The 26,276-nt window shown below is 44.0% G+C and overlaps 1 protein-coding gene across 2 annotated transcripts in view; it reads left to right on the forward strand.

Moving 5' to 3' along the window:
* Nucleotides 1-26,276, forward strand: part of LOC105701901 — a 90,709-nt gene that overhangs the window by 62,301 nt on the left and 2,132 nt on the right. For both annotated transcript variants that reach the window (XM_023433928.1, XM_023433929.1), the window contains exons 4-5: nucleotides 18,352-18,495; nucleotides 24,967-25,298. In XM_023433928.1, the coding sequence (XP_023289696.1) occupies nucleotides 18,352-18,495; nucleotides 24,967-25,298 (476 nt within the window). The remainder of the gene's footprint in view (nucleotides 1-18,351; nucleotides 18,496-24,966; nucleotides 25,299-26,276) is intronic.

The raw sequence follows: 26,276 nt of genomic DNA on the forward strand, positions 1-26,276 counted from the left end.
TTTTGATACTCACAGACTTTTTCCAATATTAAAGATTTCTTAAGAGGTGCAGCGAGGTGTTAGATTTAATTTAATGACGGGTTAATGGATTCCTCTCTTGAGTCAGCCGAAAATCAGACCTCTTTCGTCGAGGATCTCCGACAGCATTTTGTTCCGACCTCGAGGGGGAGGTCCGAGGTGAGGAAGGTCGATCGCGTGAGTGATTCGAAGCGCGCGTTTCCAGAGGGAATTCCGATTTAATGTTCGAGGTCGGAGGGCACATCGATCGAGACTTGCTTACGAGCTGATCGTACGCGAGGGACGATCGCGCGATGATCGATCGAAGGGATCGATTCGCGCGGTGCGTCCACCTTCTGTTTATCTCCTCGTCCTTCGTCTCGGTCAGTTCTTCCAGGGTCGATCAATGGTCCTCTACGCAGACCAGTTGACATAGTTCTATCACCAAATGCCACCACAGATAATAGAATTAGGAATAGAAATGATAAAAAGTGACAAAATCTGATAAGAAAAGGGGACAATCAATGTTGTCCTGCTCAATGTGTAAAATCTACCTCTAGCATTACGCTTTAAATTTATGAGAATTTTCAATAATAAAGGAGGGCCATATGTAAATGTGAAATTTATTCGAGCTCGTGTAGGGAGACAAGACACTCATTTCAGATGGAAAAAGAATTTACGCGTGAATCTAGAGAAAATTTTTAAAATATGGATTGTCCTGCAATAGTTTTTATTCTTCGAGGCAATATACTTATAACTTTTTGTTTCGAATTAATACGGATCAGATTAAATGGCAAATAAGGAGCATTTGAGTAGAATCTGCTCGCGTCGAATACAACCCTCTTTCCTAAAAATCATCAACAATGACAATAATCCAACAAGGCGGGGACACAAATTCTCCTTTTACCTCTAAACCGTGTCCTCCGGCGTCTCCATATCTCAAACCATGGAAATTTTACAGCGCACCGAGGAAACCCCTACATCACAGGACTAGCAGGGGTATAAACCGGACTCTTAAACAAGCGAATGAAATTCTAAACCACCATCCTCTCTGCATAATGCACCACCGATGGTCGTTTAGCCGACATGACAATCTATCGGGCCGGGGGAAAAATCTCTAACAGCGTTATGAAATTTTACAGCAACGAAGGTACAGACGCCCATCCCAAGGGGGTTTTATCCCTATGTATTCTACTCCCACGGGAGATAAATTCCCAATCCGGGGTCCCGTTGAAAACCCTGAAACTACCCGCCTGGCCCGAGGTAACGAACAAGTTGTACATCGCTTTCGCATCTAGCGAATCGCCTGGTCTCACTTCCTCTCTAAGAGGAGTGGAACCATAGTTGGAATGGAAGCCGCGGTCTCCCATGGGGAACCGGGGTTATTATCAGGGACCATCGAACGCCGATGTCCCGAGGAAATCATCTTCTGCGCGACGCCTACGCTCCTCGTACGCTACTCGCAGCATGGGGCTATCCCCGGTCCTTTCTCCTCGTTTTTCCTCACCTTGTCCCGTCTCTCTCTCCGACTCGCTATCCGAGTTTCCCTCTCGCTCTCTCCTACGGGGTTGATAGGTTAACTAGGAAGCTGCCGCGCGAACACGCTCATACGCGCGAACGTAATTATCTCCGGTTGCGTACGCACACGCGCACGCGGTGGGATAGCTCGCTTAAAGGCCAAGATTGTGCTCGAAAGCAGCCCAGAGAAAGACAGGGAGAAAGAGAGAGATAGGGCTCCGCCAATGGCGGCCTGCTAATGTTTCTCGCAAGAAATTCTTGCTCGGGAGAAACTCCAAGTACCCAGGCTCTACCGTATCGCGTTTCACGAGCCGAGCTTTGAATCGACTCTGCTGGTGGCGACTTCATTCCAGGGATATATGCACCTCCGTGGAAGAGATTCTTCGGTATTTTCCGGCGAGTGCCTTTAAACTTTGCCAAATGGGCCCGGGAGCGGCTCGATGAACTTCCAATTCCGGTGGAACGACTTCATGGACGTGGGCATGAAGTAGTACAAGGGGACGTAATGCCTATGTTACGTTTCTTAGGATGTGGCCCTAGAATCGGGACCCACGAATGTCTGATTTTCGATGATCTAACTATACATGCACTACTTTAAACTTTGCGAAATGGGCCGGGAGCGGCTCGATGAACTTCCAATTCCCTTGGAACGACTTCATGGACGTGGGCATGAAGTGGTACAAGGAAACATAATGCCTATGTTAGGTTCCTTAGAATGTGGCCATAGAATCGGGACCCACGAATGTCTGATATTCGATGATCTAACTATACATGAACTACTTTAAACTTTGCCAAATGGGCCCGGGAGCGGCTCGATGAACTTCCAATTCCGGTGGAACGACTTCATGGACGTGGGCATGAAGTGGTACAAAGAGACGTAATGCTTATGTTAGGTTCCTTAGGACGTGGCCCTAGAATCGGGACCCACGAATGTCTGATTTTCGATGATCTAACTATACATGCACTACTTTAAACTTTGCCAAATGGGCCCGGGAGCGGCTCGATGAACTTCCAATTCCGGTGGAACGACTTCATGGACGTGGGCATGAAGTAGTACAAGGGGACGTAATGCCTATGTTACGTTTCTTAGGATGTGGCCCTAGAATCGGGACCCACGAATGTCTGATTTTCGATGATCTAACTATACATGCACTACTTTAAACTTTGCGAAATGGGCCCGGGAGCGGCTCGATGAACTTCCAATTCCGGTGGAACGACTTCATGGACGTGGGCATGAAGTAGTACAAGGGGACGTAATGCCTATGTTACGTTTCTTAGGATGTGGCCCTAGAATCGGGACCCACGAATGTCTGATTTTCGATGATCTAACTATACATGCACTACTTTAAACTTTGCGAAATGGGCCCGGGAGCGGCTCGATGAACTTCCAATTCCGGTGGAACGACTTCATGGACGTGGGCATGAAGTAGTACAAGGGGACGTAATGCCTATGTTACGTTTCTTAGGATGTGGCCCTAGAATCGGGACCCACGAATGTCTGATTTTCGATGATCTAACTATACATGCACTACTTTAAACTTTGCGAAATGGGCCCGGGAGCGGCTCGATGAACTTCCAATTCCGGTGGAACGACTTCATGGACGTGGGCATGAAGTGGTACAAGGGGACGTAATGCCTATGTTACGTTTCTTAGGATGTGGCCCTAGAATCGGGACCCACGAATGTCTGATTTTCGATGATCTAACTTTACATGCACTACTTTAAACTTTGCGAAATGGGCCCGGGAGCGGCTCGATGAACTTCCAATTCCGGTGGAATGACTCCATGGACGTGAGCATGAAGTGGTACACTGGGAGACATCAATGCCCTCCCATCCTGCACAGGCGATATCGTATCTGCAGGGGAGGCATTCATGTCCGCCATTGTACAAGGAGACGTAATGTAGTGTCAATAAAAAGTATCAATAAAATTGAGAGAGACTCTGAATAAATATACATATAAATATGCAAGTATGTAGAAGAGAGATGAGATACAATTGACTTGACAATTGCCGTCTCGTTTGAATAGAATTACGTGAATCGCGTCGACCGTGACATTATTGTTTCGTGAAACGATTTCCACGCAAGCTGTCACCGCTTTCGGTTCACCTCGACATTACGAAAATGTCAGCTTTCATGACTCGGTGCGAAAATGTAAATCTCATTGACGAAGTGAAGAAGCACTCACTCTTGTGGGATCCAAATCACGTACAGTACAAAAATCGCACGCGTCGTGAGCTCACTTGGTCCGACATCGCGTTGACATTGAAGCAGCCAGGTAATTCTACAACTGGAAGTAATCTATTGATAATACATGTTGAAAATTGAGTTTATGAAATTTGATAAGATTTCAAGTTCGCCATAAACGTGGTTAGAGATACCTGTGAGGTTAGAACGCATTAATATATTTTAACGTTGCTACAAATTTTCGCGGATTTTGCTAGTTAAGTTTTAATTCATTAATTTTTTTATTAATGATATTCAAGCTCTAATTCATGAAAAATAATATTTTTGAAAAGTTGGCAAACATTAATTACACATTTCTGATTTCGATAAAGCTCCAATATATGAAAAGTACAAATTAACGTTCAATGTATCAAATGAGCTAATTTCAAAGAATAGTCATTACGCGTTAATCGTATAAAAGAGCCTGACAGATGGTTAATTCATTTCGTAGTACTGAATTATAAGGAAGAAAATAAGGTACATGTTCAACCGGGGAGTAAGGTTACGAAGAAGTTTACCAAAGTAAAAGAAGATGATGCCAAGCATTTGAAATATTTTCAGCGGAACTTATCAGGAGTAGGTGGAGCAAGATACGCAGTCTGCACACAAAGATGACCAAGATGGCCCACAATCAACGCCGTCGTTCCAATTGGAGCTATTACGACAAATTGGCATTCCTTCGAAACGAGAGAATAAAGTCAAGGAGCAAATTGAACAAAGGCTGCCAGACCTCGAAACCGAATCTGAGAACCTGTTGGTCGAGAGATCGAAGATCCGTGATGATTGGAACGAGATCACGGAAGATTGTATCCAGTGGGATTATGACCCGAAGCGGTATTAATTACAGTGCAATGAGTTCAAAATCAAAACTCAGCATTGAACCCGCAGAAAGAAATAATTACCCTGTGGATAAATTCTCCAGTGAGCACTCCGAAAGCCCTAGGTACGTTCCTTCGGGGTCGGAAATACTGAACGATTTTGCGTCCGACAACGATCAGAGGAAAATGACACTTGGATCATCCATGGCATCGATGAGAACCTCCAGGATTGAAAGGATCGAGGATAAACGTCCTTACACGTGTCCAGATGAGGTGATCATAGGACGCTTCGTGTTAAGAGAAGATCTGGTTGAGACTTCGAGACAATCGGATGAACCACTTCAGGAAGTTGACGACCAGGTGCTGGATTATTCATGTAAAGATTGCCGAAAGATTAATAACCGCTCGTCAGAGAAGAATTTCGTTCGGGGGATTCCTCGATTGGACAAATTCCTGACAAATGTACCTTCGAATACGGAGGACGCCGTGCTGGGGGAAATTGTAAGAAAAGAGTTCGCTCCTCATGTTCCGCGATGCACTTTTTCGAGCCACCGAAAGAATCCATTTAACTTAGAAGTCTTAAAGGAATCTAGGAAGAGAACAGTGGAGGACCATCAGAGTTCGGCAAGCCTCTCATCTGGGAGGAAGAGACGACTAGTAGATGGCTCCGAATTCCAAGGCGGTAATGATAAGATCGTCGTACACATTTACAACAGGAATAATAACTTAGAGTCCCCTGAAAAGCACATGTTACGAATGGAGAGAGCAGGCGAAAGGAACACTTCTGTGGAACAATTCCTTGATGGTAAAATATTAGAAAATTCGAAAGGTCAGGAATTAACCCAAGCCTTGACCATGAGCGGTCAAGGCGATGGAGTGGACCCCAAATATCCGCAACATTCACGAAACGCTGGAGAAATCAACAATGAAGATGCAAGAGTTAATCGACAGCTTAATTCTACCGTATTACGATCTTCAGAAAAATCATCATTGGAAGCCAGTACCAATAATGAAGAAGAGCCAGGTACTAACCGGATGGGAGATATTGAAAGAAAAGGACATCAACATTTGGATGAAAATTTCGAATCGAATGGTCGATCCAGTGGGACGATCCTAGACAACGTCCCCACAGGTCTCTACGCGAAATCATCCAAAGAGAGCATAAAGGTCCTCAGAGTGATTGATCTCGAAAGTAACCACGCTTCGAGGAGCGATTTTTCCAGAGAATCATCCGTTGACCTCGAAGAGGAAAATAATTCCCGTACAACTGAAGTGCCTGATGAAAAAGATGACGAGGAGAGCGCAGAGCACCGAAGCAACGCGAATCTCCAAAATGAAGATGAAAACGTTCTATCAGCCGAGTCCAAAGAACCGACAACAAACAAATTCCCGGAACTGCTCGAAGACGACGACTATCATTTCCTACTGTCGCACTATCAGGAATTGAGAAGATTACCACCGACGAAGAAATTAAAGATGAGGCTGAAGATACAGGCACTCTTCTACGAGGAGCTGGACTCGAACCTCTCCAAGTCCTGCATCTTCGTTTGAAGGCCCATAACCTCAACGAGCCCTGGATGTCTCCTCCCAACTGGAAATACTTCTTTTTATCCGCTCTTTACACAAATCTTTTCTCTATTTTTCATGCCCTTGTATATTTTGTACCATTATTTATTGTTTTCGACGTCGTCCATCCTGTACCGTCCGCCATCTTGCATGGCCACGTGCTCCGTGAAAAGTGTTCGTTCCTTGAATTCTTTCTCCCTGGAGGATTTCAAGATTTAAAGAGCGTGGCATTAAATCTCGTACAGAAATGAAGGAAATTCATGGGTATGCAATCCCTTCGCGGTGTTTTGGTTTCCGGCGTGCAGCCGCGCGCGTGCGTGCGCCTAACGACGCGTACACGGGGCGGAGGTGCGTGCCTCGTCCGTGGAAAGAGTCCGAGGGAGCCGGCTGTAATTTGCGGGTAATCATTATTTATTGTAATCCGCACTTTTTGCCCCGGGCGGGGGCAGGCTGGACCGGGGGAGGAATTTGCATATAAAATTGGCAGTGCCACGGCGAGTCCGGTGAGCTCAATGCGCGGACGAGGATCGCGCCCGTCGGGAGGACGGGGAAAATGGCGGCTACCTTACGCAACGAAAGGTTGAACGGTGGTCAGGGATTGGCGCGATCAGTTCGCCAATCGCGCAGCCAATCGCTCCGGAATGCCGACACGTGCCATTTATAAGGTGCATCGGAGTTGCCTCGGAGCTCCGAGGAACGACCGAGGAAAAAGAAGCCTAATTGTTGCGAAAGGCGTCGACCTCCTTCCTCCAGGGAATTCGGGACGGACCCGCGCATTGTCGCGCTCGTCAGAAGCTAAAACAATTCTATGGAGCGTCGATTAGTGGAAAGAGGTATTGAAAACTAAGAGAGGGATAGGGGAGACCAAAGTCAAATGTAAGACGGAGAAATTGTAATAAACGCTTTAAATTATTTATTAACCCTTTGAGGACGGAGCTCTTTCGACATATGGACGAAATTCCATGAATTCGTGCAGGCAATATTGGACCAAACGTCGGACGCATTTATGCGTCGTTGGGACGCAAAGGGTTAAAACTTGAAAAAGCGTGGTTAAGCAGTGGAAGCTTTCCACTAAATACTAGGAATGTCTTGCAGTTGGGAGACCAATGTCAAATGTAAGACGGGGCAATTGAAACAAACGCTATAAATTATATACAACATACCCTGCAACGGTTGCAGATGTAACAAATACATTTAGTAGCGAAAACAAAAATTGCTGATTTTTATAGTATCTTGAAGCATTGAGATGTATGTTGTCTTTCAGGGGATAGTTCACTTAGTATATGGACCAAGTTTCGCCCCTAAAGAGCTGTTACAATTAATTGTAGAAATAAAAACGTAAAAATTGTTACAATTGACCTCGGTCGCTCCTACTCCCGAATCGTTGGAAGGCATACCTTTTTTATTGCAAGTAAGCTCTGGGAAGTCATCTCATATATTTCGGGTCTCGTTAGTGAAAGGGTTTCTTAAATCCCACTTTTGTATTTGTTTTCTTTACACCGTTTATATGGGTTTAGAAAAGAATCGCATTCAACGTTTGCGAGGGATTAAGAAGAGCTAAACGTAGGATGACAAAGTTTGAAAGGCCAACTCGGATAATAAAGGGTGTATTTTATGACCATCCAGTTCGTAGGTGGGATTTTTTAATCCGGAATTAACGATGATGTTTCCTTTTTTTGTGAAGAAGGGACCAGGGATATTCGTATTGAAATTAGAAGAGGATTTACGTATTATTTTAAGAGTTGTAAAATAACTTAACAGGACATACGGAGACCTAATGAGTGGTTTCAAGAAATGTAATAAAATACGTGAAGATAATTGGAACATACAAAGTGGGTTACGTGAAAGATCTAATGTTGATGACACTTAAGTGTTACGAAGAAATGCCTATTTTTTAAATTTTAGATGAAGATCTAGCCAATATTCAAACCAACCTCTCATATCCTACAAGGCTGTTTAATTTCCTGGCTCATAAGGAAGCCCTTAGCTGAAAAAAAGAATACCAGTGACAGTATTATACTCTGTCACAACCTTGATAATGTTTCATTGTGCCATACAAGGCCAGATCGTCCTAGGTAGCATCCTGAATATCACTTCAGGTGATCTATTAGATTTAAGCGAGAAAAGCTTTTACATGAAAGTCGATTTAAAATTTACTATGCATTCTTGAAGGATGCATCTTCGATTTCTTAAAAGGATTAGGATTTTAGGAGTCTCTTAAGGATTAGGATTAAGAGTTCTGCCGATAGTAAGTATAGCAGAAGGCAGAGAAAATGACATGGCTCAGATTGTCTCAGCCAGCATTGACTCGCACCATTCCTGCGATCATTTTAAACCCAGGTGTACACTGGGAGACATCAATGCCCTCCCATCCTGCACAGGCGATGCCGTATCTGCAGGGCAGGCATTCATGTCCGCCATTGTACAGAACGCGGGCAATGGGGTTCGCATTATGTCACGGGATCGACTGCAACGCATTGCATCGCATAGCGATTATTTCTGCGGCTGAGACTGGAAACGTACTCACGATCGGCGTGTCACGATCCAGGAGATTTCGACGGGCGAGTTAACGCGTTCTCTCGCTCACGTGGATGCATTGTCGCACGCGCGCACACGTGAGTCCCCCATGAGTCCCCCATGAGTCCCTCGTCGACACGTGTTGGTACGTATTACGAGTACGGGGAACGCAGTCTTGCACAATGCGAAAGCCGGCCCGGAGGAATTCACTCTTACTTCGTGGCCGCCCTGACCTCCGGAACGACAAGAATCGACGCGAGTCATTTTCCTCGCCGGGATGTGATTTGGCAATGCACGCGTATCGCGGATCTTTCTGCGACGTTTCATTCCTGACTTATTCGTGCAATTACTCCGGCATCGCGTATCACCGGCTTATCTTGTAACAGAGTAGTGCCCGATATCCCGAATGACCGATCGATAGCATGCCCGCGACAGTTCGATTGTCAATTATTTCCGTGATTTATTAATGTAAACACCGGTAATTGTCACCCGTGTTATGTAACAATGACACGCGGTGAAAAACTGACCAGGAAATCCCATATAGTATCTCTGGGTACTGGCCAGGACTTTTACGGTAGTCGAAGTAAGGTCTAGATAAGGCGGTGGAGACAAGATATGTAAATTTTCCTCGTTGACGCCAAGCTAAGATCTAGTTAACGTTTGATTTAGGTATCAACAGGCCATATTTGAAAAAGTTTGACGTTTCAATGTAGGTTCTGCATTAGTAGATTGGTATCGTAGCTGGGTCCTAGGTAGCGACCTTGCAGTTTTTCTGTACGGGATGTAAACTGATTAGGAAATCCTAGATAGTGTCTAAGCTTTAGTTGTACGACTCCCACGGTAGGCATTTCCCAGCTGTATCCAAGGAAGGTCTTAGTTAGTCCTTGGACCTCCATCTAAGACAGTTTTTCTGCGTTAACGCCAAGCTAAGACCTAGTTAGGATTTATTTTGCCATCCAGTACGATTTCATTCAAGTTTCCCCTTTTAGGCCCTTCCTAATAGATAGCTAGGCATCCTAAGTTCTACCTAGCGCCTTTGCACATTTTATGTATGCGAAATTAACAGCATTTTTTCGAGGTGTGCTAACACGTTATCATCCCGCGACTCCGCTTATCGTGATTAACCCAGATCGATCAAGGGTGACAGGAAGGAGTAACGTTTAATAACTAGCTGGTTCCTTTGTAGGGACAGAATGCCGAGGTATGTCGTCGGTTCGGTCCTTGATTTAAGTACTCATTTTGACCAGGTACCAGTTCTTTAGGAACGATTGGACCTTGGATCTCCATCTAAGACGATTTTTCTGTGTTAACGCCAATCTAAGACCTAATTAGGATTTATTTTGCCACCTAATACCATTTCATTCAAGCTTCCCCTTTTAGGCCCTTCCTAATAGATAGCTAGGCATCCTAAGTTCTACCTATTACCTTTGCACATTTTATGAAACGCGAAGTTAACAGCATTTTTTGAGGTGTGCTAACACGTTATCATCCCGCGACTCCGCTTATCGTGATTAACCCAGATAGATCAAGGGTGACAGGAGGGAGTAACGTTTAATAACTAGCTGGTTCCTTTGTAGGGACAGAATGCCGAGGTATGTCGTCGGTTCGGTCCTTGATTTAAGTACTCATTTTGACCGGGTACCGGCTCTTTAGGAACGATGATTGAAATATCACCGAGTCTTGGTTGCAGCTCGCCATCTTTGCTCGCTAACGGGCTTCTCGAAGATATTCTTCTTTTTGCTGGCGCATCCCGCTGGTTTTTTGTTGCAGTTGGTGTATCCTATATCAAGAGCTCTTTTAAAAGGATACACCGGCGTTCAGAAGATAATAAACTGCGGCCGCGCTCCTCTCTCTCTCTCCATACGTTCTTTTCCCGAGTGCTTGCGAGATCATAACTCACGTGACTGGTCATACGCGCACACATGTAAGTGCACTCACGAGTGACACACAATGTCGCCGCTTAATCGCATATTAATGACAGTTGGTAGTCGCCGGTAACGGTACAACAGGACCAAACCCTCGACTCGGGTGCATTAATGCACATTACACGGCTGTATAAGTCGATCCGCGAGTACCGATCGAGATCACATCCCAGAGGTCCGTTCCCATCTCTATACAGGTAGATCATAAATTCGGAATCAGGTATCGCTCGATTCTTAATACTCGGTCCCAGCTACGAACGAGACATGGCGTCATTTAGGACTGCGGTTGCTCGAAATTCCATTTATATTTCTCCTATTTGCATATTAAGTGCTGCCGTGTCTGATGGTAATTGTCTAAAGGACATTTGGAATGATTTTATAGGAATTCTTCCTTGGAAATGGCACTGGCTGGGCACTCATTTTTACCATTGTATATCTATAATATATGTGCCCATAATTATGAAAGTGGTCTAAGTCATATATTTTTTGTTTCGAAATTACATTGAATTAATTTCGTTTGAAATAATATGGCGTGAAATAACTGATAAACTCATTTTTTTTTTAATTTTGACTTAGACCACTTTCATAATTATGGGCACATATGATATAATGCCGTATAATATATTGTCCTGCTTTCGTGTTTTCATGTCCGAGTAAAAACATTTATATTAGCATTTTCTGAGATTCGTTCGCTTGTCGCGGTTGAGTTCTAAATAGGGCGACAGAGGGTGCGTATTGAACAGTTTGTCATAATAATTAAATCATTATCTAGTATTGAGATTATTCTCAGAAGAGGTGTTTCATCTCTGGCCTATCTATTCGTTAGTAAGGGAATACAGAAAGTCTCTGCTCTTAAACGTGTAAGAAATCTTCATGGATACTACTTTCGAATTCAAGACTTGTAATAATGAGTATTCGTTTTGACTAAACTAAACAAGTTCGTAAATAAAATAATTTTCGAATATTAGACACCTGCCATCATACCTGTAAATATACCGTAAATCATAAAAATTCCTTTAACATTTTTTCTTAATTAGTTCACACTTAGTGTAAGGAGAGTAATAAAAAAGGTACAGGATAGAAATGTATCATTTAAATATTTAAATATAGAAGGAACGCGAAGCGAAATAAGTAGGCAATTAGGTTTTCTTTCACAGTTTTGTAACGGATCTCTTATGGTTTATATTATTCATTAAAAACAGTCAAATTGTGAATGTTCTTCGTGGTATTTTTTCCTCACCTTCGGTCAGATTGTCATGAAAACAGGTTGGTCCAATCGTTCATTATAACTCATCTCTCTCTTTCTCATTAATTTAGATCAATCAATGGAAGTCCGGGTTGACAGATCTGGTCTTTCTATCTCATTAATAGCACAGTTAGATTGCCCCAAAGCGATTAAAAAGGAACCCTCCATTAATTACAACTTAATATGTAACTGTAAATTAACAGTTACACGTCTTAAATGACCGAAATATGAATCGATACTTTCATATTCAATAGTGTTTAAAGTATTCCATACAACCCTATTTCATGTACGACTTCCATACCTAATAAAATCTAAAATGAGATAAAACTATGTAAACATTTAAATAAGAAATATTACTTGAACTTTCTTACAGACCCTGCGATACGTTTTATAAGTAAATAAAAAGATCCGCAGCTCTATTTTTTTTTAATAAGGCATCGTGCCTTTATTCGACATTTAAGTATTTAAATAGTTTCTAAAGAATACGATGAATTAATACTTGTTTTACATCGTTCATGACTTGAAAATGCACGTATTTCTAAACGAGATTATTTAAAATATCGAAATGTTCTCAATGCGATGATCATTCCATCCAAACAAATGAGCGTCAAAGTTAAGCAAAACCGTTTCTATTGGCACCTTTAAATGCTTATAGAAGCATATCTCGATTCGGTTTCTATTGTTCTGGAGATGATTGTACTTTAAGTTGGACATGATTTTGTTCGTGCGAAGTGTTTCCTTACGCGAAATCTCACGCACGTGCGCGTAGCCCTCGCTATCCAGACATAGTAATCCCGTAAGAATCCTCGGGATCGGCAATAATACCAGACCACGCGTACCTAAGGCTTAATTGGTTCTACAACAAAGTACATACTCGATTCGCGTGCACGTCCCCTCGCATGCAGTCGATCAGCAGTGTTACAAACAGCGTATACTTAAAGCTTAATTAAAATTTGTAATGTTCGGAAAACAGGAGGTACTTTCTGTAGAGGTACTTTCTGTACTTTTTGTACTTTTTGTAGAGCCAATGATTCAGCTTTTGGACATTAAGGTGATATGAAAGTGGCGTCAAAGAGGCCTCGTTTATGAAATTTTTCTCCGAACTAGGTGTACTGAATCGATTCAAACTTAACAATATATATATGGAGAGTATAAGGAAGGTCCTGAGACTCGTGAAATTTCATTTTTTTTTTAATTTGTTTATAGGTATTTCTGAAATTTTGTATAAGAAATGAAATTTCAGGAGGGTTAGGACCTTCCTTATAGCCTCCACATTTACATTGTTAAGTTTGAATTGATTCGATACACCCATTTCGGAGAAATGTTTCATAAACGAGACCTCTTTCACGCCACTTTCACATCACTTTCGCTGGACCATAATTCTAAGAATAATTGTATAATTCTCTGATTTCGACCAATGAAGTTGCAAACGGTATGGCACATATATACACACACACACACACTTTCATATCCCCTTAAGAGGGTCTACATTTCATGTCTATGCTCGGCTACACTTTAGTCTTACGTTTTCGTTAATCGCGTCTTGATATCAGAATTTTGGTGTCCGACGATCCGTCCCCAAACCCAACACTAAGTGTCCCTAAAGGGTTACAACCTGGTACCATAATTCGAGGAATAACCGCGTAACTGGAGCACAATAAAGGATCTTTCCTTGCGCAGGTTGTACTCGCATGCACGCGATCGACTCTCGTGCCGAAGGCCTGCCCCATCGCTCTCTGCGAGTGGGCCCGATATATCGTAATTAAATCTCGATGCGATACGGCCTAGGGTCGATCTTTACGATCATACGGGATTCGATCCCCTAGGGGAAGGAATGTAATTGTTACCGGGCACATCTTGCGGGCCCCGAATCGATCCTACGATCCGCCACTAAATTGCCCGCGAATTACAAGGGGAATTACGACGTAGCGGGAGTTGCGTCGCGGATCGCCCGGATGAGACTTACGAAGACAGGTGTCGAGGGGATCGACTTTGCTATCCCGATCCCCGATCCTCTCGTCCCGAACCTGTCGCGGCTACGACGAGAGTGAATATCAAAAGGAGATCCACGACCAGGCCGCATAGATTCCTGATCGGGATCCTGTTATCGCTCCGCTGCTCCGATTCGTTCGGACGATCTCATCGATTCATGGACCCCGAACTCGTTGATCAAGTCTCATTAATTCAGTTGATGAATTCATACAACTCTAGGAGGTCGGTTTTCATCACTAAAAATGGATAAAACATCGAAAATAGGAGGTTTCCACTTGTCTCAGGGGATGTGAACTACGGACGATCTCATCGATTCATGGACGCCGAACTCGTTGGTCAAGTCTTATTAATTCAGTTTAAGAATTCATATATCTCTAGAAGGTCGGTTTATAATTGCAAAACTTCATCGAGGCGCTCTCGTTATCACATCAGAAAAAATATCTGAAGATCCTGGACCCCTAAAGTGCGGACGATTTCAATGCATGGCGTTGTATCTCACTTATACTCTACTTCGTGGCAAAATCGATTCTCGGTTTTCTGGGCTCTTTTGTTTCACTCTATCGATATCATTGCGAGAACTTGCAGACTTATCAAGGGCTGATCGGTCCTCGGAGGGTCTCTTTCCTCGACAAGGACGTCGGGCATTAACGTTTCTTCGGTGAATTTCCTTTTCGTGGCGATTACGTAAGCGGATGCGAAACCGATCGCAGGGCGATCCTGGCGGACAACCGGTCCCCCGATAAATCGCGATCTATCGGGACCTCATCGGCGCGAGATATCGGGGAAGAGTTATGTCGCGTTACTTGCGATTGGGTCCTCGCTGGAATATACGTGTTCGCGAGCGTGGGTACGTTAATCGGCGAGTTGCCGGTAACGATCGATCAAACGATCGGAGCCATTAGACGATACCGATCGGATCTGTCAGCCGGTAATCTCGGGTTAAGCAAGCATTTTGACTGGCTCGCTTCTTTAACGAGATCCATCGTCACCTCTCGGCGCCTCGATTGTCCGTCGCTGATATCGCGCTGTCAAAACACGAGACGAGTTCACCTATTGGCTGTATATCAACGCAAAACGAGCGTTAAAAGTCACATATTTCGCTAACGACTTGGGATGAACAATGGAAAAACCTTACTTGCCAATAAATGTCGACCGGAAAGTTTCTCTTGACACCTCGAGTGTCCGATGATGGGGCATGAGCGCGCACGCGCGTATGCATCGCGGTGTTTAAACCATGAAACGAGTTTACGGGTTAAAATGCTATATGTATGTTAAAATGCTATGTATTTTCTAAAAAGACTCATTTTTATCCAGCACTTTCTTGCCCTTTTTGCAATTGGCGGGTCCTTCTTAGCAGCGATGAAATGTCAATTTGCCGGTCCTTGGGGATTTTTAAACTTCTCACAGAAAATGTGAACTTTTCACTGAAAACCTGCGCGTACGCGCGTATGCATCGCGCTGTTAAACCATGAAACGAGTCCACGGGTTAAAATGCTATATGTATGTTAAAATGCTATGTATTTTTTTAAAAGATTCATTTTTATCCAGCACTTTGTTGCCTTGTTTCAATTGGCGGTTCTTTTTTAGTAGCGATGAAATGTCAATTTGCCGGTCTTTGGGGATTTTTAAACTTTTCACAGAAAGTGAGAACTTTTCACTGAAAACATCGAGTGTCCGATGATGAAGCTTGAGCGCGTACGCGCGTATGCATCGCGCTCTTAAACCATGAAACGTGTTTACGGGTTAAAATATATTATATACAGAATGAGCGATAAATATATATATTTTACCAATGAGTTAGGTTGGAAGACTGAAAAACTTCCTCTCTAGTCATTGTCGGATAGTTTCACTTGACGCTTTGATTATTTGCCGATAGTAAATGCGCGGGTATACGTTGCCCAGTTGGAACATGACAGGAGTTCATCCACCGGTTAAATGCCATATATGAAAAGAGTGTTAAAATGAAATTACGTATTATATTAATGACTGAGGTTCAGAAATGGAATATCTTTCTCTGCGATAAATACCGAGCTGGAGTTCTCCCTCTATGCCTTAATTAACTACCGATGATGCGTGTACGTGAATCCGTGAATGCAAGGCTCTACTAAATCATGACACCAGTTCACCTACTGATTAAATGCCATAAACCAGAAGAGGGTGAAAGTAACATACTTCGCTAACGACTCAGGGTGCAAACTTGAAAAACTTATACCTCATTAAACATCCACCGGAAGTTGTCTCCCGAATCCTCGATTTTTCCTATCGGTATCTCGTAGTCACAACATTAAACGAGTCCTCCAGCTGATTAAATACCAACGCAGAGCGGTAGTTAAAAGTTATATATTCCGCTAACGACTCGGATTGAAAGATCTACAAAACGGTCTCAGATGAATATCCCACGGAAGGTTTCTCCCTGAGATTAACGAAGCAGCGGGTGTTCCGCATTTTTCGCGTTTCCTGACCTGGGGTGACGCAGGGACGAGAGATAAATACTCGAATAAAGGTGAAATATCGCGATTTCCCGTAGTTTGGCGCATCCAGGAGGCGCTTTCCCCGACCTAGGATTTTTCCGGTCTAACTGGTGGAAGCCAATTATACTCGGGCTGCTCGATCGGGCGCCGATTTCCTACCGACTCGGCGAGTAATAGGCCCCGTACGACGTGTTTTCCCTATCGCCGACAATTTATCGAGGAGCCAATATAAGGTTAGACCGTGCGTGCCGGTGGAGAAGCACTCTCTTTTTATCCCGGCTTCCTCCTGGCGAGCCTTTTCAACTTTATCCCTAACCGATTAGGTCCCGGTAGAACGTCTTAATTGCATCGGCCGGAATTCGCTCGTTAGTTCGCGGCCCTGCATACGAGAGCCGCGGTTGAACTTGACTGTCGCCGGGAAAAATTCCCGGTCGGCTGATCGATCGCCGTCGACATTTTTTCCCTGGAACTGGAGACATTAAATACCGGCCGCAGCGGTATTCATTAGTCAACCGGTCCCTCGGGATATGCATCGGATCCTTATCCCAGCAAACTGGGTGTTACGCAAGACGCGAACACATCGGGGGTACCTTTCTCGAGGAGTCCAACTGGACGATCGCGATGCACGGTTTCACCTCGAAACGAGTGATTTTATTGGGAGGATGTGGCGTCGATAGGCATCGATCGATGGATCGCCCCTTGAGAGAGAAGGTGCCGATCCCTGCACGTCCTGCCTAGTGGAGATTCATTTCATCGATCGAGTATGACCTGTAATGGACTCTCGATTGTTCTCCACGGCATTACGGAGGAGGGTTCTACTGGAAGTTGGTGCTTATTTTACCACGTTGATGGTAGAGATAAAGGACGTTATCTACATTCAGGAGATAATCGCCAATTTAAGGTGACGTGAAAGTGGCGTTAAAGGGGTCTCGTTCATGAAACTTTTCTTCGAACTGGGTGCACCGAATCGTTTCGGGGAGAGAATACCAAAAATTCATATTTTTAAATAAAAATATGATTAGGCTCAAGATTTTTTGTTAATTGACGTAACTCTTTTGGCATAAACGCTATTAACATTTACGTCGAAATGTCTTGTTCCAGTCTCGAAGATTCGCGAGAGATAGATTTGAACTGAGATAGACTTACCCTTCAATGTTCGGCGAGTATTCGATTTTATCCTTCCGTTCCAATCTTTTCGGTGCTACGTCACGTATGTAATTTGGAAGACAATGCTTTTGGAAATGCAGAAGCACGGTATCGTTTCTTCGCGAATGGGTGCCGAAAATTTGCGTTCGTGGACGTCCCAAGGACTTTGTCTTCGCGACACCTTGTATAGGAGCCCCCTCGCGTTTCGCCCGACCGGGAGGGCCGAGCCCGGTAACAAGTACTCTCACATGATCTTCTACTTCAAGTTAAAGGGGAAACAAGTATAATTAACGGGGACTTTATTGCGACCATTAAGAGACGCGCCTCGGCGAGTAAAAGGCCGAAGTAAGGAAAGTGGTCGCGGCTCGGCTTGTCGAATTTATCGTTTCCCGTGGCGGATAAAATCCGGCCCTAGGGCCCGTAGGGTTATGTTCTCTCCCCAGCTGGTACATAAGCTTTGGGCCCGGTATATAAGATTACATTGTGATGCCTCGCGCGTCGGCCGGGTTCCCAATAAATTTCCCATACCCCGATAAAAGTATCATCGGAACCTCGCGTCGGGCCTCGTTGTAAATCAATCCAAGATGGCGGAGGAGATACCGCGTAAACCGCGAGTCGCTTGCTAATCGGTCCCCGCGAGTTATACGCCTTCCCCGGTAAATAGCTACGACAAGAAACGGATGTTTACATTCGACTGTAAATTATCCCGGGATTACCCCGCGCCGGAGGTTCGCTAGTAAATTATTAATTTAACTTATTGCCCCGCCAATGCGTAGCGGGCGATCGGTGCCTTACCGATTAAGCGCCCGGGCGAGGTAGATCTCCGTTCGATTCCTTGCCTGTGCAGCGGTCCCGATGCATCGGCCCGATAGGGCTTATCCCCGAAGGAAACCTCCGAGTACCGACAGTAAATAGCGAATTCTTCTCTTTCAGGATGGTTCTCCGTGGTGTCGAATAACAGCGGTACCGGAAGTGCCAGGGTCTACCGGAGAGTGGGCGCGCTGGTCAAGGCTGGGGTTCCCGCCTTCTTGTTGGCCAAACCCTTGAGGGCCTACACCCTCACGCACTCCAAAATGGGTAAGAACAATGAAATCCCTCGAAATGGATTCCGATCCAACGTAATAAAAGTTGTTAAGGCGAAGTGAAACACGTAGCGAAATTTCATCGATGTCGGTAAAAAGAATTCTTTTATATACCTATGTTACCGACTTTCGTATTTGTAATTAGGACCTACACCCTCCCGCACTCCAAAACGGGTAAGAACGATGAAACCCCTCGAAATGGATTCCGATCCAACGTAATAAAAGTTGTTAAGGCGAAATGAAACACGTCGCGAAATTTCATCGACTTTGGTAAAAAGGATTCCTCTAAATACCTATATTCATAACGTTTGTATTTATATTGACAGCTGTGTCGAATCATGAGTATTGTACGTAATGGCATACTTCATCTGTCGTTTTTGTGCAATAATTATAATTAAATCGATGCAAAACTCCAGAAATCCCCTGGATTCATGGTTTTCGAGGCTCTAATTGACTGCAGAGTAACCCCCGCACTATCTGCGATTTCCGTATCAACTTAATTATCGCTTCGAGACGTGGTATTCCGATCGTTTTAGCATAGAAGCGCGTAAGACACTTTTTTGCCTTTATCCTTTATTTATTTCGATTTGAGGGAGGTTTCACTTCACCTTAACCTCCTCAGTGAACGCGTAGAAATAAAACCTACTCGCGGTAGAAATTCATTTTGCTTACAAGTTAGACGGCAACCGAAGACCGGCACCAGAGGCACGCAACATTTACTTCACCATACAAAACATTTAACGAAACGAATGCCTGTCCTATGTGCGCGTACATACGTAAAAACAATAGGTGTATTACATCTTGAAACGTTCACCGAGTGCTCATGCCGTATGCATTTCTGGTGCGCAGTCTGACCAAGGGGGTTGTGAATCATTTTTCATCGCATAAAGTCATCAACATCCTAGTTTCTCTCTGTCCCCCCTGAAAACGGTGGAAGTAGTTAGCCGAAGGGTAATCGAGAAGATAATAATATTCCAGCTATGGGTATTAAAGAAGAGGCTATTCGTGCTCGTATTATCCGACGAAAGCAAAATGGAGTTACGACTCGACACAGGTTCGAATGATTACCGTGTCTTACGTTATGAGCTGTTGCACTTTCCCGGCCAGAGGATCATCCCTCTAATCCTGACGCGCACTCGTACACCGTTCGGCCAGGTTTCCGCGACTTTTGAAAATAGGGGGAACCTATAAGAGGTTCGTAAACGTACGCGGTAAAGAGTCGGCTTCGGATCCTCTTAAATGCGAACCTTAGTGGACTCCCTACTTCGCCGGGAAGAAAAATAAATTAAGGACGCATAAGTGCTCTCCTACGGTCCGTGGGTAGTAAAATATCTCGGTGCCCACTGGGAAACGCGTTAGGTTTTAGTCCGTCCGTCCGTGTGTACGTTAACGATGTAAAAGGGAAAATCAGACACTTGTCAATGAGGGTAATACAGTGCAAGAGGCGGTTAGGAGTTACACGCGATTGCGGGTTGCGGAGCCTTCGGGTTTTCAGGACTCGACTAGGCAGAAAGAAAAGTACTCGTAGAAGGGAGTCGGTACTTTTATGCCGCGTTTATAGCGAGCCATAGTCGCAGCTGCGACTGTCGTTGTGTCGGCGCAGCCTCGTAAACGGAGCCGTTAAAACGCGAAATGAGAACCGCACGCAATTCAAAAGACGCGGCCTCTGTCCCTCGCCCTAGCCGCCGCCATCTTTGCCGAGGCGCATGTCCTTCCTTGGGGCATCCTTGGCTTCCATCCCTGGCCGAGGATGCAATAAGGTTGCATCTGCCGCCCTCGCTCCATATCCGGCACGTCTGGGCGATGATCGGGCAAAAGGGGGAGTTTTTGTCAAGAAGTATGACCTCTTGCATACTCTGTACATATTTAAATGCCCGATGAAGTCTGACACGTCTTACGAACGTCTTCGTCCGAAAACCTTTCATTGATGGAACCGCGGATTGCGGTGAAGGATGTTAATTGAAAAATTAAGAAAAAGAACGAGAAATTAAGGGGTAACGCGAGTATTTTAAGTATCCATGGCTTCCATCCCTGGCCGGGGATGCAATAAGGTTGTATCTGCCGCCCTCGCTCCATATCCGGCATGTCTGGACGATGATCAGGCAAAAGGGGGAGTTTTTAACAAGAAGTATGACCTCTTACATACTCTATACATATTTAAATGCCCGATGAAGTCTGAGACGTCTTACGAACGTCTTCGTTCGAAAACGTGTCATTGATGCAACCGCGGATCGCGATAAAGGATGTCGATTGAAAAATTAAGAAGAAGAACGAGAAATTAAGGGGTAACGCGAGTATCTTAAGTACCCTTGGCTTCCATCCCTGACCGAGGATGCAATAAGGTTGCATCTACCGCCCTCGCTCCATATCCGGCTCGTCTGAGCGATGATCGGGCAAAAAGGAGAGTTTTTGTCAAGAAGTATGACCTCTTGCATGCTCTGTACATATTTAAATGCCCGATGAAGTCTGAAACGTCTTACGAACGAAAACTTCGTTCTTAAGACGTCTCAGACTCGAATTCTTCGTTCGAAAACGTGTCATTGATGGAACCGCGGATCGCGATAAAGGATGTCGATTGAAAAATGAAGAAAAAGAAGGAGAACGAGAAATTAAGGGGTAACGCGAGTATCTTAAGTACCGGTCGATCAGTCTTTCGATGGTTGGCGTTGCCGTCATTATCTCTCGAGAGGAGAAGATACCAGGTTTACGTCCGTAACACACGTCATGTGCTAAGGATATGCACGGCGGCTCGGCCAAGTTCGTCTAAGACAAAATAGTGCACGAAGACAAAGTGAAACGACAAGAAACTCGGATTCACCTTCTCAGGAATCTCATCTCCGGAGATGCAGCCCCTCTCGATGTTCTCGAAAAAGAAATGCAATTTAAATGCTCGCCAAATCGAGCATGTAAAGCCGCACGACTGCCGTTAAACGACCACTAGGAAATCCGTTTATTTCAGACCTTACTTTACGTTTCTACTTGGCCGGATGAGTATCGCAGCGTTACACATAAAGAGTACAATTTATCCAAGACGACCGGCTCTTGGGTGGCTAATGGATTCAAGAATGGATTCCGGAGTCCCTATCTTTACATGCCGCTTAATGCCTCCATTTTCCTAATTCGATAAGTTGCTTTTTATCCGCGGACCATTCCGAGACCCTCGGTCGCATTAACATACCGCAAAACAATAGACATCCAAGGTAACTTCAAACGCCCCGTTGCCTGCCGACTCGTATCAACGTATGCAAACGATATTCTATAACGAACAATATACACCGGGATTATCTAACAATCGGCACGTCCACATATTTCCCAATCGCGTACTCAGAAATGCCATTAAACCCTCTTACGCTGTAATAAAATATCACGAAAAGCATGAAACATTACAACCCCTTATCGCCCTCTTCCGATCGCGAATGCTGAGAGAAACTCAGAAGGTAAACCAAGAATCTCGGTAGAGTTTCGCACCAACTACGTTCCGAGCGATGAACGCCCTGCCGAGTATCTATCCGACAAATATCGACATTGGAGGATCGGTTAAGGTGAAGTGAAACACGTCGAGGAACTTGATCAACGTCAATGAAGAAGATTTTTCTAAATGCCTACGTTGCCGACGTTCGTTTTTATATTGACAGCTGGGTCGAATTATATTGGGTATTGTACCAAATCGCATATTCCACCTGTCGTTTTCATACAATAATTATAAAGAAATCGAAGTAAAACTCCAGAAATACTCTGGATTCATGCTTTCTGGGGCCCTAATTGACTGCAGAGGGACCCCCTGCGCCATCTGTGATTTCCAGATCAATTAAATCTTCACTCCGAGACCTCGTATTCCCATCGTTTTGGCATACAAGCGCATACAACACTTTGTTTGCTTTTATCCCGTTCAAATGCGAGTTTATCGATTACCAGAGTGTTCTAAATTGTCGTAAAATTGTCCTGACCCTTTCGATTCTCATATCAGAGCCTTCGACAATTGTATATTGATCGAAATATGAGAGCTCGACGCCATTTTGGTTCTGGTCTGGACTGAGTTAAATTTGTTTGAAAAATCCAAATTTTTAACGTGTCAGGACAATTCTTAGATGATCAGGACTGATGTGTCAAAGTTTCGGACAGTTTGGTCTAATACCCTTAAAAAAAAGTGTTGTATTCGAATCGACTGGTTTGAAGGATGTTTCACTTCACCTTAAGGAATAGAATCTCTTTGTAGACAGACGCAACGGTTCATCACCGAGATTCTGAAATGTTGAAATGTTGAAATGTTGAAACGTTGAAACGTGAAAACGTGAAAACGTGAAAACGTTGAAACATTAAAACGTTTCAACATTGAAATGTTGAAATCTTAAAAATCTTAAAATCTTAAAATCTTAAAATCTCGAAGTCGAAAATCGAGGCCGATCATCCGGGGCATTCGCGCGTGTCTTGAGCCGGGCTTAGGCGTCGATGCACTCGGTGCATACGGCCTGCAGAAGGGAGGTCATTTTCTTGGGTGCAGCGACTGGCCGTGACACGAATGTCAATGTATCTGTTAATGTAACCCAGAGCTCGGTCTGTCGTTCGTGCGTTTAAACGTAGGCGAGTGCCGCGCACGTAACGTAATAGGCACGCGGACCGGTGAAAGTCACGGGGTTCTTACGATACGTATACAGAGTACGGAGTGTACACGCGTTATGCCATTATACTGTAACGATTATGGCCGTGCCGAGTTTCCTCGCGTGAGACGTCCCCAAGAGGGGGCCAACGGGGACCTCTCTTTACGGGCCTGTCATTCCGAAGTGATGCTCCTGTCCGATGTGCATCCCCCTGGCTTGTTTCGCGGAAACAAACCAGGAAACGGCGATTACGATTTCCAGTAATAGCGTTGACTGCCGTGTAACCGCAAACGAGCCACGTATACCGCGTCCAGCTAATCCTCTTCCGATAGCTTTTCTCGATAAATTAACGGAAACGCATAAATTTAAGGCTTAAGGGGATGTGAAAGTGGCATACGAAAGCTCAATCGTTCATAATACTTTTCTACGACCTGGATGTATCAAATCGTTTCATACTTTAAAACGTGAACATGGAGACCCTAAGGTAGGTCCTGAAACTCGCGAGATTTCATTCTTTATAAACTATTTTTAAAATACCTATAAAGAAATTTGAAAAGAATCGAAATTTCATGAGTTTCAGGACCTTCCTTATCGTCTCCCTATTCACGTTGTAAAGTTTCAAACTATTCGGTAAATCGAGTTGGGAGAAAAGTTTTATAAACAAAATCTCTTGGACGCCACTTTCACGTCACCTTAAGCTCATCGAAATATTAAATTAGATTGGTCAGGTTGAAGTTAGATTTTTTAAATAAATTACGAGGGACGGGGAGATTTAAGGCTCGAGTCCTATGGAATTTTTGGTTAGGTTAGAGTAACCGCAAACGAGCCACGCGTTTAGCTAATCCTCTAGACTATTTATAAGAATCACACATTGTAACGCGTTTGATCAAAGCTCGGATTGATCGTTCTCGCAAGGGGAATAAAATCCTGCAAAATCTTTACGATTTGTGCCTACGTCTCATTGTTCCCTCGGTGCAAGCAGGTATTACGCAAGGACGAAAAGGTTGCATTTAGGTTAGTCTTGCGTCGGCGCGCAGCTCATCGTCGCGGTATTATCGACAGTCATTGAATGACAATGGGCAAGTCGAGATTAAGGAAGGTTACGAGCCTCGCCTCGTTGCTGGACGATGACCTGCCACAAGGATCTTGCGCAAGGCTGCATCGAGAATTCCTGTGTTGCAACGATGTTGCACGTTAAAAAAGTTCAGACAGGACGTGACTTATGCGCCAAATGTAGATTAACGTGACGAATCTCTTGCGCATCCGTCTTTTGTCGGGATTCCGTTTACTCATCGCTAGTGACGACTTAATCGATCGTTCACCTTTGGAAACGACTTAAAGAAAGAGTTGTATCGATATCGTACTTTCTGTGAATATTCATTTTTATTAAGAACTTTGTTGCCTTTGTTGCCTTCAATTGGCGGTTCTTTTTTAGTAGCGACGAAATGTCAATTTGTCAATTCTTGGAGATTTTTAAACATTTCATAGAAAATCGTATGTTCTGTGAAATTTTTATCAAGCACTTTGTTGCCTTGTTTCAATTGGCGGTTCTTTCTTAGTAGCGACGAAATGTCAAGTTGCCGATCCTTGGGGATCTTTAAACTTCACAGAAAATCCTATTTTCTGTGAATATTCATTTTTATCAAGCGCTTTGTTGCCTTATTTCGATCGGCGGTTCCTTTTCAGTAGCGTCGAAATGTCAATTTGCCGATCTTTGTGGATATTTAAAATTTTCACAGGAAATCCTATTTTCTGTGAATATTCATTTTTATCTAGCACTTTCTTGCCTTGTTTCAATCGGCGATTATTTTTTAGTAGCGACGAAATGTCAATTTGCCGATCCTTGGGGATCATTAAACTTTTCACAGAAAATGGAAACCTCCGTGCTCATTATACGAAGACGACGGTCAGAGCTGGCGAGGTGCTCCGATTAGCCGCCGTATTCCAGGACACCCGAAGAGCGCCGATTTCGGGTGGAATCGCCGCAACCTCTGGTATCGCTTCCGATGGCAAAAGTTCAAGGTCTTCGGAGAGAGACCAATACGCCCAGTGCTTGGATTCTCATGGTCACGAGATATTCGCAGCCTTATCGGCAAGGGGCGAGTTTTACGCCACCTGCCAAAGCGGCAGTTTGGACACTGGAAGCGATGCAGTTCTTTACAGAGTGCATCAACTCGCCAGGAGGGACTTGCCTCTCAGGGTACTTTAAATATTCATATTCAAGCCTAATCACGGCGCAACATTTTTATATAGCAATGTTATCACGATGTATCTGCTGCATGTACAGCTAAAACGTACAGTGCTATTTCTTTATTTTCTGGACGTATTGGTTTTAAGTATCACAATCTAGGACTACTTGGACATCGTGGGGTCATTCGATCAACCCTTACTCTTTCATTTCATCAATCCTATCCAGTTTTATCTATAATATTTGCAAGTTTGGTTTTGTTGTTTAAAATACCTAAGGTAGAAAGAAAGTGACATGTACGTCCAAAAGGATCCTCAGTATCGGATCTTACTGTCAATTCAAAAGCAAGCACGTGAAAAGTAGCCTCAGTTAATTAAAGGGAGGTCCTTGGTCCCTGTTCTTTATGTCGCTTTTTTTTTGGTTTAATATTTAGAATTTCTGCAAATATTGGGTCTGGTATATTGGCATTGCGAGGGGCTATTCACTCAGAAATCAGTGAACACGATTTCCTTCTTTGAGAGCCGATTGCCTTTGATTTCATATGACAGACAAATGAAGTTGGCCTTCAAATTGTGACTGTTTTGGTGATTTCCACCGATTTCCAGTGATTTCTGCTGGTAATTTCCAGCTACTTTCCCCATGATTTCGTGTGTTAAAATCCTCGATTTCCTGAGCGAATAGCCCCTCGTTATTATCGGTTTGATGCATTGTTTTAAGATCGAACTACCGCTCAGCTTCAGTTAACACATTCGCGACCGGCAAATATTTTCCGTTTCAAATACTGAGTACCGGCGAAAATAATGTAATTCTGAAACTGGTTGCCGCAAACTCGTATCGTTAAAGCAAGGAGAAAAATGATAAAATTTGTGCGCCACGCCGGCTAACAATTAGTGAGCCAACTAAGCAGGACGTGATTTACGTCAGCGGCAATCAGGAATAGAATTTAAAATGACGTGAATTCACGTCAGCGGCAATCAGGAAGAGAACTTG

This window comes from Orussus abietinus, unplaced genomic scaffold (genome assembly GCF_000612105.2).
Source record: "Orussus abietinus isolate OABI.00-Male unplaced genomic scaffold, Oabi_2.0 scaffold88, whole genome shotgun sequence".
Lineage (NCBI taxonomy): Eukaryota > Metazoa > Arthropoda > Insecta > Hymenoptera > Orussidae > Orussus > Orussus abietinus.